Here is a 20,075-nt window from a genome sequence, read left to right on the forward strand (position 1 = left end):
ACGTGGGACAACTTGATCGCTTTGTATCCCTCCAGCGCTTAGAACAGTGCTTTGCACATAGTAAGCGCTTAACAAATACCATCATCATTATTATTATTATATATACATATACACAGGTGCTGTGGGGAGGGGAAGGAGGTAAGGCGAGGGGGGGTGGGATCAATCAATCAATCAATCAATCGTATTTATTGAGCGCTTACTATGTGCAGAGCACTGTACTAAGCGCTTGGGAAGTACAAATTGGCAACACATAGAGACAGTCCCTACCCAACAGTGGGCTCACAGTCTAAAAGGGGGAGAATGCTTAGTACAGTGCTCTGCACACAGTAAGCGCTCAATAAATACGATTGATGATGATACATGGTTTGACCATAAGGCCCGGCTCCTGCTGTTTCCCGTGGGTGGGCAAGGATCCCAAGGGTCCCGTGCTCTAACCAGTACACCATGCTGCTTCTAGAACCATCCTGTCAAAACCTGGGATCGAATCCCCAGCGCTTAGAACGGTGCTTTGCACATAGTAAGCGCTTCATAAATGCCGTCATTATTATTATCGTTACAGTACCTGGCACATAACAGACGCTTAGCAAACACCAGACAAGAAAAATAACAAAAACACATTTTTCCCATTGGGAAATTGGAAAGCACTGAACTTTGGCTCTTGTAGCCCAGGGGTAGCAGAGCTAAGGTCAGATGACAAACTCCGGTCGGGTGTCCCTCCGGCCTTACCTCCTTCCCCTCCCCACAGCACCTGTATATGTGTATATATGTTTGTACATATTTATTACTTTATTTTACTTGTACATATTTATTCTATTTATTTTATTTGGTTTATATGTTTTGTTTTGTTGTCTGTCTCCCCCTTCTAGACTGTGAGCCCGTTGTTGGGTAGGGACCGTCTCTATGTGTTGCCAACTTGTACTTCCCAAGCACTTAGTACAGTGCTCTGCACACAGTAAGGGCTCAATAAATACGATTGAATGAATGAATATATGTTTGTACGTATTTATTACTCTATTTTATTTGTACATATTTATTCTATTTATTTTATTTTGCTAATATGTCTTGTTTTGTTGTCTGTCTCCCCCTTCTAGACTGTGAGCCCGCTGTTGGGTAGGGACCGTCTCTATATGTTGCCAACTTGTACTTCCCAAGCGCTTAGTACAGTGCTCTGAACACAGTAAGCACTCAATAAATATGATTGAATGAATGAATGAACAAATACCAGATTATTATTATTATCCTAAATGGTCCCGTGCACAGAGAAGGACCCCAAGGGTCTCGTGGGCGGGCACAGACTTAGCACAGAGTAAGCAGTTAATACACGGTCAGGATAAATCAGACCTACTGTAAGAATGGGATGAAGGATGCGGTTTGTCCTCGGGGAGAGAGGTCGGGACTGGGAGTCGAGAGACCTGAGTTCTAATCCCGGCTCTGTCACTATGGGAAAGTCATGAAAAGCAGTGCTTATTATTGAGCATTCATCCATTCAATCATAATAATAATAATAATGATGGCATTTATTAAGCGCTTACTATGTGCAAAGCACTGTTCTAAGTGCTGGGGAGGTTACAAGGTGATCAGGTTGTCCCTCGTGGGGCTCACAGATTTAATCCCCATTTTCCAGATGAGGTAACTGAGGCCCGGAGAAGTTGTGACTTGCCCAAAGTCACACAGCTGACAATTGGGGGAGCCGGGATTTGAACCCATGACCTCTGACTTCAAAGCCTGGGCTCTTTCCTACTGAGCACGCGCTTACTGTGTGCAGAGCACTGTACTAAGCGCTTAGGAAGAGCACTCACTGAGTGCAAAGCATTGATCTTTAGGACAGTAATGGTAATAACAATAATATCTGTTAAAGAGCATACTAGGTGGCAAGAAATGTACTAACCACTGCTGTGGATACCAGCAAATGAGATAGGACATGGTGCCCATTTTACAGATGAGGTAACTGAGGCACAGAGAAGTCAAGTGATTGGCCCCAAGTCACACAGCAGAAAAGTGGGGGTGCCGGGGTTAGAACCCAGGACCTTCCGACTCCCAAGTCCAGGCTCTACCCACTAGCCTATGCTGCTTCTCAAAACAATCGGGTTAATTAATGTTTCCCGCCCACAAGGAGCTGACAGTCTAGAAAGGGAGACCGACATTAACAGAAATATTCATTCATTCATTAAATTGTATCTATTGAGTGCTTACCATGTGCAGAGCACTGTACTTCGTCCCCCTCTCCATCCCCCATCTTACCTCCTTCCCTTCCCCACAGCACCTCTATATATGTATATATGTTTGTACATATTTATTACTCTATTTATTTATTCATTTTACTTGTACATATCTATTCTATTTATTTTATTTTGTTAGTATGTTTGGTTTTGTTCTCTGTCTCCCCCTTTTAAACTGTGAGCCCACTGTTGGGTAGGGACTGTCTCTATATGTTGCCAATTTGTACTTCCCAAGCGCTTAGTACAGTGCTCTGCACATAGTAAGCGCTCAATAAATATGATTGATTGATTGATTGATTGGGAAGAACAAGTCAGCAACATATAGGAACGGTCCCTACCCAACAACGGGCTCACAATCTAGAAGGGGGAGACAGACAACAAAACAAGTAGACAGGTGTCAAAATCATCAGATTATATATCTATAAGTTATATCTACACATATATGTATATGTATGTAGACATATGTGTATATATATGTTATATATACATATATATGTATATGTATGTACATACATATGTATATATATGTATAGACATATATATGTAGCGTGGCTCAGTGTAAAGAGCCCGGGCTTTGGAGTCAGAGGTTGTGGGTTCTAATCCCAGCTCTGCCACTTGTCAGCTGTGTGACTTTGGGCAAGTCACTTCACTTCTCTGGGCCTCGGTTCCCTCATCTGTAAAATGGGGATTAAAACTGTGAGCCCCCCGTGGGACAACCTGATCACCTTGTATCCCCACCCCCGCCCCAGCGTTTAGAACAGTTCTTCACACATAGTAAGCGCTTAACAAATGCCATCGTCACTATATATATATTACAGATGTGCACGTAGAAGTGCTGTGGGACTGAGGGTGGGTTGAAAGGATTCACATGGAAGCCCAAGGGCGATGCAGAAGGGAGAGGGAACAGAGGAAATGAGGGCTTAGTCGGGGAAGGCTTCCTGGAGGAGACAGGATTTTAGTAAGTGGAGTGTGCGGGCTGGGCTGTAGCAGCGAAGTCAGTGAGGTACAGTAGGAAGGGGTGAGCTGATTGATCCATCAATCCTATTTATTGAGCGCTGACTGACTGCAGAGCACTGTACTAAGCGCTCGGGAGAGTACAACAGAACATCCCAGCCCACACCAAGCGTCCAGTTCAGATGGCTGTAAACTCCATCTCCGCATCTAGATCAGGCGGAAACCCCTCGTCGGCGGCTTCAGGGTGTTCATCCAGCTGCCTCCCTTACTGCTTCTCTCTCCTCTCTTCCTCTCCAATCCAGCACACACACTTTGCTCCTCTCCCACCATCCTACTCACTGTGCCTTCATTTTGACTCTCTCACCACAGTATCATTCATTCAATCGCATTTATTGAGCACTGTGTGCAGAGCACTGTACTAAGCACTTGGGAAGCACAAGTTGGCAACATATAGAGACGGTCCCTACCCAACAACAGAGCCCCCTCCTTCCTCTCCCCCTCTTCCCCTTTTCCATCCCCCCCCGCCTTACCTCCTTCCCTTCCCCACAGCACCTGTATATACGTTTGTACATATTTATTACTCTATTTATTTTACTTGTACGAATCTATTCTATTTATTTTATTTTGTTAATGTTTGGTTTTGTTCTCTGTCTCCCCCTTCTAGACTGTGAGCCCACTGTTGGGTAGGGACTGTCTCTATAGGTTGCCAACTTGTACTTCCCAAGCGCTTAGTACAGTGCTCTGCACACAGTAAGTGCTCAATAAATACGATCCAATGAATGAATGAATGAAGGAAGGAAGGAAGGAAGGAATGAGGGTATTTGTTAAGCACTTACTATGTGCCAAGCACTGTTCCAAGCACTGGGGGAGATGCAAGGTAACCAGGTTGTCCCATGTGGGGCTCACAGTCTTCATCCCCATTTTACAGATGAGAGAACTGAGGCACAGAGAAGTTAAGTGACTTGCCCAAGTCACACAGCTGATAAGTGGCGGAGCCGGAATTAGAACCCACGACCTCTGACTCCCAAGCCCGGGCTCTTTCCACTGAGCCATACTTACCCATGCCATTCGCCTACCTGGAAGTCCACCGCCAAATCGTGACTCAAAGCCCTAAAATAAAATCTCCTGGTGGAAGCCTCCTCTGACTCATCTCATGGCCTAGTGGATAGAGCCCGGGCCTGGGTGTCAAAAGGTCATGGGTTCTAATTTCAGCTCTGCCATCTGCCTGCTCCTGTGTGGCCTTAGGTAAATCATTTCACTTCTCTGGGCCTCAGTTCCCTCATCTATAAAATGGGGATTTAAACTGTGAGCCCTTGGTACAGTGCCTGGCACATAATAAACGCTTAACAAAAACCACAATTATTATTATTACTATGCTTTCTGACATATTTTCCATCTGTATTGTGTCATCTATGCCTTTAGGTCCTCACTACCTGAGCATTTAGATTTTTCACTCCCTTCCCCACAGAACTTGGGTACGTACTTAATAATCTTCATCATCATAATAATGCCCTACGTGGGACAGGGACTGTGTCCAACCCCATTTCCTTGTATCCACCCCAGCGCTTGATACAGTGCCTGGCACATAATAAATGTTTAACAAAAACCACAATTATCATTATTATTACTATGCTTTCGGACATATTTTCCATCTCTGTTGTGTCATCTATGCCTTTAGGTCCTCACTACCTGAGCATTTAGATTTTTCACTCCCTTCCCCACAGAACTTGGGTACGTACTTAATAATCTTCATCATCATAATAATAATTAAGCATTTACGATATGTCAAGCACTGGGGAAGATACAATGTGGCCTAGTGGCGCTGGGGAGGTTACAAGGTGATCAGGTTGTCCGGGGTGGTGGTGGGGGGGGGGGGCTAACAGTTTTCATCCCCATTTTACAGATAACTGAGGCACAGAGAAGTGATTTGCCCAAAGTCACACAGCTGACAGTTGGCAGAGCCGGGATTTGAACCCATGACCTCTGACTCCAAAGCCCGGGCTCTTTCCACTGACCACGCTGCTTCTCTTGTACTGGGCTCTACCAAGTGCTTGGTACAGTGCTCCGCACTCAGTAAATGCTCAATAAATACGATGGGATGAATGAATCTCTTAGACTGTGAGCCCACTGTTGGGTAGGGACTGTCTCTATATGTTGCAAACTTGTACTTCCCAAGCGCTTAGTACAGTGCTCTGCACACAGTAAGTGCTCAGTAAATACGATTGATGATGATGAATCGTTGGTAGCCAAGAGGTTTTTTCCTAATCCCGTCTGGGCCTCCTCTCAGACCTCCCCGCCTCCGGCCCCCGAATCCCCTAAAACCTCCAAAATTGCCCGTTCCTTCCCAAATCCTACCTATCCACTCACGCTCTGTCCCTCAATCCCACCTCCGCACGGTCCCCCATCTCCACCTCTCCCGCCTCCAAATCCCTCGCTCCTGCCTGGAAATCCGGTCAAATCGAGCGGACCCTGGCTCTGCCCATCTTCCAAGTCCCTCTGAAATCCCACTTCTTCCCTGAGTAATTGTTTCTTCTCCCTAAATCCCCTCCTCAGCCCTTCCACACCCTCACGACTGCCCGAAGCGCGACGTATGACCCGGACAACCTCTGTTATATCGTATCCTACGCTCCCCAGAACTTAGAACAGTGCTCTGCACGCATTAAGCGCTTAATCGCCCCATGCCTCGGTTTCCTCATCTGTAAAATGGGATTCCTCTCCCTTCCGCTTATAACCTGAGGCCCATACAACCAATCTAATGATCTTACAATCACCCCAGCACTTAGCACAACGGTTTGTTTATTGTTTCAAGATTTCTGTTGAGCACTCCTGATTCAAGCAAGGGGCATATACAAGTTTATCAGGTTGGATACAGTTCGTCCCACACTGTGCTCATGGTCTAAGAAGGAGGGAGTAGGTTTGACTCCCCATTGTCCACTTGAGGAAACTGAGGTCCAGAGAAGTGAAGTGACTTATCCAAAGTCACGCAGCAAGCAACTGTCAGAGCTGGGATTAGAACTCAGGTCCACTGAGTGTCAGGCCCACGCTCTTTCCTGTAGGCCATGCTACATAGTAGATGCTTAATATTATTATTATTGGCGATGCTACATAGTGAATGCTTAATATTATTATTATTATTATTATTATTGGTATTATTATGGCTCCCCTTTAAATCTATGCCAGCTTCTGGCACAGACAGCACTCAGTCCTCCCAGCCTCAAACCCAGTCCCGAATCTGTTCTCCGGGGTCCCAGCGATCGGATATATATATATATATATATATATATATATACATATATATATATATATATATATATATATTTGTTCAAGCGCTTAGTACAGTGCTCTGCACACAGTAAGCGCTCAAGAAATACAATTGAATGAATATTTATTACTCTATTTACTTACTTATTTTATTTGTACATATTTATTCTATTTATTTTGTTCTCTGTGTCCCCCTTCTAGACTCTGAGCCCGCTGTTGGGAAGGGACCGTCTCTATATGTTCCCAACTTGTACTTCCCAAGCGCTTAGTCCAGTGCTCTGCACACAGTAAGCGCTCAATAAATACGATTGAATGATTGAATGAATGAATGAATGAATGAATGGATCCCGGGATTACGGCATCGTGATCCCTCTGTTCCCAGACGGTAGGCCCAGCGCGCCGGCTGTTATCTGCTCCACAGTCAACTCTAGACGCCACGTCCGTTTCCCAGAGGCCACAGAGCTTTGGGAGGCCACGACCGGCCTACACGTTGCTCCTTCTTTTCAGTAACTTCGGGGGCTTCTCCGTGTCACCGACTTGGCTTTCTGGCTGGCTCTGAGGTTGCCTTGTGAAGTGGAAAAAGAGAGGGAACGGATTAGAACAGTTTCACAGCATTTTGCTCACTACGGTATATTTTGCTCTCACACAAATCCCTGGATTAATAATAATAACGGCATTTATTAAGCGCTTACTACGTGCAAAGCGCTGTTCTAAGCGCTGGGGAAGTTACAAGGTGATCAGGTTGTCCCACGGGGGGCTCACAGTCTTCATCCCCATTTTACAGATGAGGGAACTGAGGCCCAGAGGAGTGAAGTGACTTGCCTGAAGTCACACAGCAGTCAGAGGGAAGCCATGACCTCTGACTCCAAAGCCCGGGCTCTTTCCACTGAGCCACGCTGCTTCTCACTGATCCCAGGGCGTGTCCTCTGACCGGACACCTGAGAGATGCCACGGTGTGCCCTCTGTGTGGGCACCGGAGAAGCAGTCTGGCATAGTGGATAGAGCCCGGATCTGGGATTCAGAAGTCACATATATGTACCTCCCTCCCTTCCCCACAGCACCTGTATATATGTATATATGTTTGTACATATTTTTTTACTCTATTTATTTATTTATTTAATTTATTTGTACATACCTATTCTATTTATTTTACTTTGTTAGTATGTTTGGTTTTGTTCTCTGTCTCCCCCTTTTAGACAGTGAGCCCACTGTTGGGTAGGGACTGTCTCTATATGTTGCCAATTTGTACTTCCCAAGCGCTTAGTACAGTGCTCTGCACATAGTAAGCGCTCAATAAATACGATTGATGATGACGATGTATATGCATATATGTATATATGTTTGTACGTACTTATTACTCTATTTATTTATTTATCTTACTTGCACATATCTATTCTATTTTATTTTGTTAGTATGTTTGGTTTTGTTCTCTGTCTCCCCCTTTTAGACTGTGAGCCCGCTGTTGGGTAGGGACCGTCTCTATATGTTGCCAACTTGTACTTCCCAAGCGCTTGGTACAGTGCTCTGCACACAGTAAGCGCTCAATAAATGCGACTGACGATGAAGTCACGGGTTCTAATCCCGCCTTCGCCACCTGTCTGCTGTGTGACCTTGAGCAAGTCACCTCACTTCTCTGGGCCTCAGTTCCCTCAGTTGTAAAATGGGGGATTGAGACCTTGAGCCCCATGTGGGACAGGGACCGCGTCCAACCTGATTAACCTGTATCTACTCCAGCACTTGGAACAGTGCTTGGCATATAAAAAGCGCTTAACAAGTACCATCATTATTATTATCGCACATAGTAAGCGCTCAATAAATACGATTGATGATGATGATGATGATTATCATTACCCGAGTGATCCCGTGGCGTGTCCTCCAAGGGGGAGGTCATGGGCATCGGCGGTTGTTTCCTCTTGGTGTTCGGGGCGGGCCTTCCTCCTCCGGCTTCTTACGGCTTTCTCTGCAGAACCTGGGTAATAGTAATAATGGCATTTACTAAGCGCTTACTATGTGCAAAGCGCTCTTCTAAGCGCTGGATACAAAATGCCCCAGCAAAACAGGCGGAGTTACGGAGGGTCAATCTTTGAGAACACGTGGTAGGTAAAAACCACTGATAGAACTGGGTATTCATCCCAAACTGTGACTCTAACGTATTCATCTTGAGGCATCCCTATCTTAACCATTCAAACCTGTTTTGTAAAGTTAAGAAATCAAGATTTATAATGTACAGACACAAAATTGATAAACTAATATTTCAGACTAGGCGAGGTGTGACTTTACGGCCTAGCAAAATAAGCATGGGCCTTTGAGTCAGAGGACCTAGGTTCTCGTCCTGGATCCACCACTTAATCGGCTGTGTGACTTTGGACAAGTCACTTGACTTCAGTTCCTTGGCTTTCTTATTTGTAAAATTGGTATTAAATGCCTTTCTGACAATGTAGGGCAGGGATTCAGTCTGATCTACAAATGTTGTAACTGCCCCAGCACTTAGTACAATGCTTGGCACATAGCAGTGCTTAAGAAATACCACTGCTCTTGTTGCTGTTGTTGTTACTATTAGTAGAAATAATAATAATGATGGTATTTGTTGGGCGCTTACTATGTGCAAAGCACTGTTCTAGGCGCTGGGGAGGTTGCCAGGGTGATTGGGTTGTCCCACGGGGCGCTCGCAGTTTTAATCCCCATTTTGCAGATGAGGTAACCGAGGCACAGAGAAGTGATGTTTGTACGTATTTATTACTCTATTTTATTTGTACATGTTTATCTATTTATTTTATTTTGTTAATATGTTTTGTTTCGTTCTCTGTCTCCCCCTTCTAGACTGTGAGCCCACTGTTGTGTAGGGACCATCTCTATATGTTGCCAACTTGTACTTCCCAAGCTCTTAATACAGTGCTCTGCACACAGTACGCGCTCAATAAATACAACTGAATGAATGAATATTTATTCTACTTATTTTATTTTGTTAATATGTTTTGTTTTGTTGTCTTTGTCTCCCCCTTCTAGACTGTGAGCCCACTGTTGGGTAGGGACCATCTTGATGTTGCCAACTTGTACTTCCCAAGCACTTAGTACAGTGCTCTGCACAAAGTAAGCTCTCAACAAATATGATTGAATGAATGAATGAATGAATGAAACTGCTTTACCGGTTCAAAACAGAAAAGGATGGAAAAGACGGAGGATTTCCAGTAATGGACTTGCTCCCTTTATTCATCCCCCTTCCCAGCCCCACAGCACTTATGTCCACATCTGTCATTTCTTTATTTATTTCTATTCACGTCTGTCTCCCCCTCTAGACTGTAAGCTCATGGTGGGCAAGGGATGTGTCTGTTATACTGTCATAATAACTATGGTATCTGCTAAGTGCTTACTTAGAGAAGCAGCATGGCTCAGTGGAAAGAGCCCGGGCTTTGGAGTCAGAGGTCCTGGGTTCAAGTCCCGGCTCCACCAATTGTCAGCTGGGTGACTTTGGGCAAGTCACTTCACTTCTCTGGGCCTCAGTTACCTCATCTGTAAAATGGGGATGAAGACTGTGAGCTCCCCCCGTGGGACAATCTGATCACCTTGTAACCTCCCCAGCACTTAGAACAGTGCCTTCCACACAGTAAGCGCTTAATAAATGCCATTATCATTATTATTATCATTATTATCATTATAGTAATAATGTTCTACTATTCTAGAACATTATTCTATACTATTCTATTCTGTTCTATTATCATTATAGTAATATTGTTCTATGGTATGTTATGTTCTAAGCGCTGGGGGATACAAGGTGATCAGGTTGCCCCACGTGGGGCTCACAGTCTTAATCCCCATTTGACAGATGAGGGAACCGAGGCCCAGAGAAGTTAAGTGGCTTGCCCAAGGTCACACGGCTGACAAGCAGCGGAGCCAGGATTCGAACCCATGACCTCTACCTCCCAAGCCCGTGCTCTTTCCACTGAGCCAGGCTGCTACGTGCCAGGCACTGCTCCAAAGCACTTAGTACAGTGCTCTGCACACAGTAAGCACTCAGATTAAATGAATAAATGAATACAATTTACTGGAGCAGTAAACAGGCTCCTCCTCCCCCTCCTATCCTCTCACTGTGGGGGTTCCCCAAGGTTCAGTGCTTGGTCCCCTTCTGTTCTCAATCTACACTCACTCCCTTGGTGACCTCATTCGCTCCCACGGCTTCAACTACCATCTCTACGCTGATGACACCCAGATCTCCATCTCTGCCCCTGCTCTCTCCCCCTCCCTCCGGGCTCGCATCTCCTCCTGCCTTCAGGACATCTCCACCTGGATGTCCGCCCGCCACCTAAAGCTCAACATGTCGAAGACTGAGCTCCTTGTCTTCCCTCCCAAACCTTGTCCTCTCCCTGACTTTCCCATCTCTGTTGACGGCACTACCATCCTTCCCGTCTCACAAGCCCGCAACCTTGGTGTCATCCTCGACTCCGCTCTCTCATTCACCCCTCACATCCAAGCCGTCACCAAAACCTGCCGGTCTCAGCTCCGCAACATTGCCAAGATCCGCCCTTTCCTCTCCATCCCAACCGCTACCCTGCTCGTTCAAGCTCTCATCCTATCCCGTCTGGACTACTGCACCAGCCTTCTCTCTGATCTCCCATCCTCGTGTCTCTCTCCACTTCAATCCATACTTCATGCTGCTGCCCGGATTATCTTTGTCCAGAAACGCTCTGGGCATGTTACTCCCCTCCTCAAAAATCTCCAGTGGCTACCAATCAATCTGCGCATCAGGCAGAAACTCCTCACCCTGGGCTTCAAGGCTGTCCATCCATCACCTCGCCCCCTCCTACCTCACCTCCCTTCTCTCCTTCTCCAGCCCAGCCCGCACCCTCCGCTCCTCCGCCGCTAATCTCCTCACCATACCTCGCTCTCGCCTGTCCCACCATTGACCCCCGGCCCACGTCCTCCCCCGGGCCTGGAATGCCCTCCCTCTGCCCCTCCGCCAAGTTAGCTCTCTTCCTCCCTTCAAGGCCCTGCTGAGAGCTCACCTCCTCCAGGAGGCCTTCCCAGACTGAGCCCCTTCCCTCCTCTCCCCCTCGTCCCCCTCTCCATCCCCCCATCTTACCTCCTTTCCTTCCCCACAGCACCTGTACATATGTATATATGGTTGTACATATTTATTACTCTATTTATTTATTTATTTATTTTACTTGTACATTTCTATCCTATTTATTTTATTTTGTTGGTATGTTTGGTTCTGTTCTCTGTCTCCCCCTTTTAGACTGTGAGCCCACTGTTGGGTAGGGACCGTCTCTATGTGCTGCCAATTTGTACTTCCCAAGCGCTTAGTACAGTGCTCTGCACATAGTAAGCGCTCAATAAATACAATTGATTTTACAAATGTGGTCACTGAGGCCCAGAGAATAATAATAATAATAATGATGGCATCTGTCAGCGCCCACTATGATGATGATGGTATTTGTTAAGCGCTTACTATGTGCCCAATAAATACAATTGATTGATTGATTGATTGGAGCACACTGTGTTCCCTGCTCACTAGGAGCTTATGCTTTAATGGCCTATTCAGAGACCCTTTCCAAAGTAGAAATGCATTCCAAAATAATCCTCCTGCGATGTGAAGGAGAAAAATAGGGTCTTGCATTGAAATTTCACTTTCAAAGAGATGGGAAAAACATCAAAATCAGGGACGTCCTGAATTGAAAGTTATTCTGATTCAATCATATTTATTGAGCGCTTACTGTGTGCAGAGCATTGTACTAAGCGCCTGGGAAGTACAAGTCGGCAACCTATAGAGACGGTCCCTACTCAACAACGGGCTCACAGTCTAGAAGGGGGAGGCAAACAACAAAACAAAACATGCAGACGGGTGTCAATACCATCAGAATAAATAGAATTATAGCTCTATGCACATCATTAATTAAATAAATGGAATAGTAAATATGTACACGTAAAATAAATAGGGTAACAAATCTGTACAAATATATAGACAGGTGCTGTGGGGAGGGGAAGGAGGTAGGGTTGGGGGGGGATGGGGAGGAGGAGAGGAAAAAGGGGGCTCAGTGTGGGAAGGCCTCTTGGAGGAGGTGAGCTCTCAGTAGGGATTTGAAGGGAGGAAGAGAGCCAGCTTGGCGGATGTGCGGAGGGAGAGCATTCCGGGCCAGGGGAAGGATGTGGGCCGGGGGTCGACGGCGGGAAAGGTGACAACGAGGCACAGTGAGGAGATTAGCGGCGGCAGAGGAGCGGAGGGTGCGGGCTGGGCTGGAGAAGGACAGAAGGGAGGGAAGTAGGAGGGGGCGAGGGGATGGATGGACTTGAAGCCCAGGGTGAGGAGTTTCTGCCTGATGCGCAGATTGATTGGAAGCCACTGGAGATTTTTGAGGAGGGGAGTAACATGCCCAGAGCATTTCTGCACAAAGATGATCTGGGCAGCAGTGTGAAGTATAGACTAATGTCGTATTTACTGAGCGCTTACTGTATGCAGAGCACTGTAGTAAGACCTTGGGAGCGTCCAACAGAACAGAGTTTGGTGAACACGTTCCCCGCCTACAAGAAGCCTACAATCTAGAGGGCCATTTTGATGTGGTTTTAAAAGGATTTCTCTTTCGGAGCAATCTGGAGACGGCTTCTTTTTGGTTGAGATTTCCAGGCAATCTACTCTGCTGCTTAGTTCACAATTGCTTGGGTTTGGGAGGATCAATCGATCAAAGAGTGGCACTTACTGAGCCCTTACTGTACGCAGAGCACAAGATTAGGTGGCTGGGAGAGTGCACATTTAGTAGACGTGATTCCATTTTTCCTTCCCCGACTAAGCCTCCATTTCCTCTTCTCCGACTCCCTTCCACATCACCCTGGGCAACTGGATTTACACCCCTCCCTCAGCCCCACAACACATGTCCACAACCCTAATTTATTTATTTCTATTAAAATCTACCCCCCTCTCTAGGCCATGAGCAGGGAACCTCTCTCCCAACTCTGTTTTATTGTACTCTCCCAAGTGCACAGCACAGTGCTCTGTATTTGGTAAGCTCTCAATAAATACGATTGATTGACTGATTGATGATCCTTCTCCTCAAAGGGATTACATGTTATTGGGGGAGACTCCCCCTCCTAGACTGTGAGCCCGTTGTTGGGTAGGGACCGTCTCTATAGGTTGCCGACTTGTACTTCCCAAGCGCTTAGTACAGTGCTCTGCACACAGTAAGCGCTCAATAAATATGATTGAATGAAAGACTGAGACAGACATTAAAACAAACTACAGATAGGGGAAGCGATCAATCGTACTTAATCGATCAATCCATCGTGTAGAAATATAAGGCTATGTACGTAAGTATTGAGGGGTTGGAGGTGGGGTGAGTATCGGAGCGCTTGAGGGGTAATAATAATTATAATAATGATGGTATCTGTTAAGCACTTACTATGTGCCAAGCAGTGTTTCAAGCATGGGTTACAGACTCAAGTGTTTAGGCAATAGGATAGGGAAAAGAGTGGCTAATCAGGGAAGGCCTCTTGATGGAGGTGGGATTTTAGGAGGTTTTGGAAGGTGGAAGGAGTGGTGGTGGTCTGTTGTATCCGAAGGGGGAGGGAAATCCAGGTCAGTTGGTCAGTCAGCGGTATTTATTGAGCGCTTACTGTGTGCAGAGCACTGTACTAAACTCTTGGGAGGGTACGTTATAACAATCGACAGACATCTCCAGGAGGCCTTCCCAGACAGAGCCCCCTCCTTCCTCTCCTCCTCCTTCCCCACTCCATCCCCCCGCCTTACCTCCTTCCCCTCCCCACAGCACCTGTATATATGTATATATGTTTGTGCGTATTTATTACTCTATTTTATTTGTACATACTTATTCTATTTATTTTACTTTGTTACTATGTTTTCTTTTGTTCTCTGTCTCCCCCTTCTAGACTGTGAGCCCACTGTGTTGGGTAGGGACTGTCTCTATATGTTGCCAACTTGTACTTCCCAAGCGCTCAGTACAGTGCTCCGCACACAGTAAGCGCTCAATAAATACGATTGATTGAATGAATGAATGAATGAATCTCCACTGCCCACAATGAGCTTACAGTCTAGAGGGATCCAGGGGAGAGGAAGAACGTGCCTCGTTCTCGCCTGTCCCGCCATCGACCCCCTGCCCACGTCCTCCCCCGGGCCTGGAATGCCCCCAATCCCTCCGTACATCCGCCAAGCTAGCTCTCTTCCTCCCTTCAAGGCCCTACTGAGAGCTCACCTCCTCCAAGAAGCCTTCCCACACTGAGCCCCTTCCTTCCTCGCCCCCTCGTCCCCCTCTCCATCCCCCCATCTTACCTCCTTCCCTTCCCCACAGCACCTCTATATATGTATATATGTTTGTACATATGTATTACTCTATTTATTTATTTTGCTTGTACATATCTATTCTATTTATTTTATTTTGTTAGTATGTTTGGTTTTGTTCTCTGTCTCCCCCTTCTAGACTGTGAGCCCACTGTTGGGTAGGGACTGTCTCGATATGTTGCCAACTTGGACTTCCCAAGCGCTTAGTACAGTGCTCTGCACACAGTAAGTGCTCAATAAATACGACTGATTGACTGATTGATTGATTGGCGTGGGCCAAAGGTCAGAGGCGAGAGAGATGAGATGAGGTGCAGTGAGCAGGTTGGCGTCGGAGGGGAGAAGCATGTGAAACGGGACTGGCAGGTGAGATGAGCGAGGTCAGAGGTGTTGGTATTTGTTAAGCGCTTACTATGTGCAAAGCACTGTTCTAAGCACTGGGGGAACACAAGGAGATGAGGTCGTCCCATGTGATCAGAAGAGACAAACTCGAAACTGACCTGACTCCAGCCTCCGACCGGGTGGGATGGGAACGCGAGCCAGGGCGGCCAGTTCGGCGATGAAGACCTGTTCCGCCTCCTGCGTACAAAGGCGAGAGCGAGTTCAATGAGAACCGTTTTAATAACGGTGGTATTTGTTAAGCGCTTACTATGGGCCAAGCACTGTTCTAAGCGCTGGGGTACATACAAGGTAATCAGGTTGCCCCACGTGGGGCCCACAGTCTTCAACCCCATTTTCCAGATGAAGTAACTGTGGCACGGAGAAGTGAAGTGACTTGCCCAAAGTCACGCAGCTGATAAGTGGCGGAGCCGGGATTAGAACCCACGACCTCTGACTCCCAAGCCCGGGCTCTTTCCTCTGAGCCACGCTGCTTCTCTTTTTATACAATCTGCCAGAGTAACTAAAAAGTGGACGCGGATCTCAGTCTGCCCAAACACTGCATTGCCCTGTAGAATTACCCCACTTTGGGGGGTGCGATTTTTGGAGCATTAAAACTGGGCTGGGGCTATTATGTGGGGAATATGAAAATTAAATTTAGCAATACGGAAAGGAGGAAGAAAAAGAGAGACAAAAAAAGGAGGAGAAAAGCAGAGGAGAGGGAAAAGTCAGAGGGCACTGGAGGTGAGGACGACTCTTACTTCTACTGCACTTTCCGTAAGTGCTAGACTTAGACTTCTAGACTGTGAGCCCGTTGTTGGGTAGGGACCGTCTCCATATGTTGCCAACTTGGACTTCCCAAGCGCTTAGTACAGTGTTCTGCACACAGTAAGCGCTCAATAAATACGAATGAATGAATGAATGAAGTGCTGCATGCGACAGGCACCCCACGAATTAACACACACCTCCAGTTTGTGTTTTTCCATTTTCAGCCTTCTGCAGCTTTTCCGCTCAAGCGGGGCAGCTGTCATTCATTCCTTCAGTCGTACTTATTGAGCGCTTACTATGGGCAGAGCACTGTACTAAGAGCTTAGAATTAAGAAGCACACACAAAAATATTTCATGTCCCATCTCCCCCAGGAGGCCTTCCCAGACTGAGCCCCTTCCTTCCTCTCCCCCTCGTCCCCCTCTCCATCCCCCGACTTCTTACCTCCTTCCCTTCCCCACAGCACCTGTATATATGGATAGATGTTTGTACATATTTATTACTCTATTTATTTTGCTCGTACATATCTATTCTATTTATTTTATTTTGTTAGTATGTTTGGTTTTGTTCTCTGTCTTCCCCTTTTAGACTGTGAGCCCACTGTTGGGTAGGGACCGTCTCTATATGTTGCCAACTTGGACTTCCCAAGCGCTTAGTACAGTGCTCTGCACATAGTAAGCGCTCAATAAATACGACTGATGATGATGATGATCTCCTCCGAGAGGTCTTCCCAGACTAAACGCCCCCTTTCCTCTTCTCCGACTCCCTCCTGCATTGCCCTGACTTCCTCCCTTTGCTGTTCGCCCCCTCCCAGCCCCGCAGCACTTCTGTCCCTATCTGTCGTTTATTTCTTCCTATTAATGTCTATCGCCCACCCTCTAGACTGCACACTCTGAAGCAGCGTGGCTCAGGGGAAAGAGCCCGGGCTTGGGAGTCAGAGGTCATGGGTTCTAATCCCGGCTCTGCCACGTGTCTGCTGTGTGACCTCGGGCAAGTCACTTAACTTCTCTGAGCCTCAGTGACCTCTTCTGTCAAATGGGGATTAAGACTGTGAGCCCCCCGTGGGACAACCTGATCACCTTGTTTCCTCCCCAGTGCATAGAACAGTGCTTTGCACATAGTAAGCGCTTAACAAATGCCATCATCATCATTATTATTATTATTTGGAGTCAGAGGTCTTGGGTTCAAATCCCAGCCCCGCCAGTTGCCAGCTGTGTGACTTTGGGCAAGTCACTTCACTTCTCTGGGCCTCAGTTCCCTCATCTGTAAAATGGGGATTAAGACTGTGAACCCCCCGTGGGACAACTTGATCACCTTGTTTCCTCCCCAGTGCTTAGAACAGTGCTTTGCACATAGTAAGCGCTTAACAAATGCCATCATCATTATTATTATTATTATTTGGAGTCAGAGGTCTTGGGTTCAAATCCCAGCCCCGCCAGTTGCCAGCTGTGTGACTTTGGGCAAGTCACTTCACTTCTCTGGGCCTCAGTTCCCTCATCTGTAAAATGGGGATGAAGACTGTGAACCCCCCGTGGGACAACCTGATCACCGTGTAACCTCCCCAGCGCTTAGAACAGTGCTTTGCACATAGTAAGCGCTTAATAAATGCTATCGTTATTATTAGTATAGACTACAAGGTCATGGTGGGCAGGGAAAGTGTCTGTTTATTGTTGTATTGTGCTCTCCCAAGTGCTTAGTACAGTGCTCTGTCCACAGTAAGCGCTTAATAAATACTATCATTATTATTATTATTACAGACTGCAAGGTCACGGTGGGCAGGGAAAGTGTCTGTTTACTGTTGTATTGTGCTCTCCCGAGCGCTTAGTACAGTGCTCTGCCCACAGTAAGCACTTAATAAATGCTATCATTATTATTATTACAATCAATCAATCGTATTTATTGAGCGCTTACGGTGTGCAGAGCACTGTACTAAGCGCTTGGGAAATACAAGTTGGCAACATATAGAGACGGTCCCTACCCAACAGTGGGCTCACAGTCTAGAAGGGGAAGACAGAGAACAAAACCAAACAGACTAACAAAATAAAATAAATAGAATAGATACGTACAAGTAAAATAAGTAAATAAATAAATCAATCCAAAAGCAAGGGTGACAGAGAAGGGCATTGGAGGAGGAAAAATGAGAGTTTAGTCGGGGAAGACTTCTTCAGGAGGAGATGTGATGTACTGAGCATATCCCAGTTTTTCCTCCCCTGAAAACGATGATCCCTGCATGGGACTGTGCCCAATCTGATGATCTTGTATTCCCCCACACTGCTTAGAACAGTGCTTGGCACATAGTAAGCGCTTAACAAATAATAATAATAATAATAATGATGGCATTTGTTAAGCGCTTACTATGTGCAGAGCACTGTTCTAAGCGCTGGGGGGGATACAAGGTGATCAAGTTGTCCCATGTGGGGCTCACAGCCTTAATTCCCATTTTACAGATGAGGGAACTGAGGCTCAGAGAAGTTAAGTGACTTGCCCAAGGTCACACAGCAGACATGTGGTGGAGCCGGGATTCGAACCCATGACCTCTGACTCCAAAGCCCGTGCTCTTTAGCACGTACTCAAAAACATAAAAAGACCAATTTTTTTTTACTCTATTTATTTATTTAATTTATTTGTACATATCTATTCTATTTATTTTATTTTGTTAGTATGTTTGGTTTTGTTCTCTGTCTCCCCCTTTTAGACTGTGAGCCCACTGTTGGGTAGGGACTGTCTCTATATGTTGCCAATTTGTACTTCCCAAGCGCTTAGTACAGTGCTCTGCACATAGTAAGCGCTCAATAAATACGATTGATGATGATGATGATGAATTACGTGCTGCAAGGTCACAGTGGGCAGGGAATGTGTCTGTTTATTGTTGTATCGTGGTCTCCCAGGCGCTTAGTACAGTGCTCTGCCCACAGTAAGCACTTGATAAATACAACTAAATGAATGAATCAATTTCCTTCTCACTGCGGGGAAGTGACACGATCTAATAGAAGGAGCGCAGGCCTGGGGGTCAGAGGACCTGGGTTCGAATACCAGCACTGCCGCTTGCCTGCTGTGTGACCTCGGGCAAGGCACTGCACTCCTCTGGGCTTCAATTCCCTCACCTGTAAAACGGGGGCTCAGTACCTAATAGTAATAATAATAATGTTGGCATTTGGTAAGCGCTTACTATGTGCAAAGCACTGTTCTAAGCGCTTGGGGGGATACAAAGTGATCAGGTTGTCCCACGGGGGGCTCCCAGCCTTAATCCCCATTTTACAGATGAGGCAACTAAGGCTCAGAGAAGTTAAGTGACTTGCCCAAGGTCACAGAGCAGACATGTGGCGGAGCCAGGATTCGAACCCATGACCTCTGACTCCAAAGCCCGGGCTCTTTCCACTGAGCCACGCTGCTTTCCTACCTGTTCTCCCTCCTACTCAGACGGTGAGTCGGCTCGTAGGATGGGAGAAGCAGCGTGGCTCGGTGGCAAGAGCCCGGGCTTGGGAATCGGAGGTCGTGGGTTCTAATCCCGGCTCCGCCACCGAACAGCTGTGTGACTTGGGGCAAGTCACTTAACGTCTCTGTGCCTCAGTGACCTCATCTGTAAAATGGGGATTAAGACTGTGAGCCCCATGTGGGACAACCTGATCACCTTGTATCCTCCCCAGAGCTTAGAACAGTGCTTGGCATACAGGAAGCGCTTAACAAATACCATCATTTTTACTATTATTACTATTATTAATTATTTCTGACTTGATTATCTTGTATCTATACCAGTGCTCAGTACGGTGCTTGGGACCAGGAAAGTGATCAATAGACACCACAATCATTATCATCATCTTTGGCTAAAAATATTTATTTATTTTATTTTATTTTATTTATTTTATTTGTTTGCATTCTTTGCATTTCTTTTATTTTAAATATTTTATTTATTTATTTTATTTGTACATATTTATTCTATTTATTTTATGTTGTTAATATGTTTGGTTTTGTTGTCTGTCTCCCCCTTCTAGACTGTGAGCCCGCTGTTGGGTCGGGACCGTCTCTATGTGTTGCCAACTTGGGCTTCCCAAGCGCTTAGTACAGTGCTCTGCACATAGTAAGCGCTCAATAAATACGATTGATGATGATGATGATGTATATATGTTTGTACATATTTGTTACTCTATTTATTGATTTATTTATTTGACTTATACCTATCTATTCTATTTATTTGATTTTGTTAGTATGTTTGGTT

The 20,075-nt window shown here is 46.1% G+C and overlaps 1 protein-coding gene across 1 annotated transcript in view; it reads right to left on the minus strand.

Moving 5' to 3' along the window:
- Positions 1–6,711: 6,711 nt before the first annotated feature.
- The window catches only part of EVC (EvC ciliary complex subunit 1), a 101,976-nt gene continuing 88,612 nt past the window's right edge, over positions 6,712–20,075 (minus strand). The window contains exons 19-21 of the mRNA XM_038744852.1: positions 15,216–15,294; positions 8,286–8,403; positions 6,712–6,999 (exon numbers count right to left, since the gene is read on the minus strand). Coding sequence (XP_038600780.1) covers positions 6,918–6,999; positions 8,286–8,403; positions 15,216–15,294 — 279 coding nt within the window. The 3' untranslated portion in view covers positions 6,712–6,917. The remainder of the gene's footprint in view (positions 7,000–8,285; positions 8,404–15,215; positions 15,295–20,075) is intronic.

Source organism: Tachyglossus aculeatus, chromosome 4, assembly GCF_015852505.1.
Source record: "Tachyglossus aculeatus isolate mTacAcu1 chromosome 4, mTacAcu1.pri, whole genome shotgun sequence".
Lineage (NCBI taxonomy): Eukaryota > Metazoa > Chordata > Mammalia > Monotremata > Tachyglossidae > Tachyglossus > Tachyglossus aculeatus.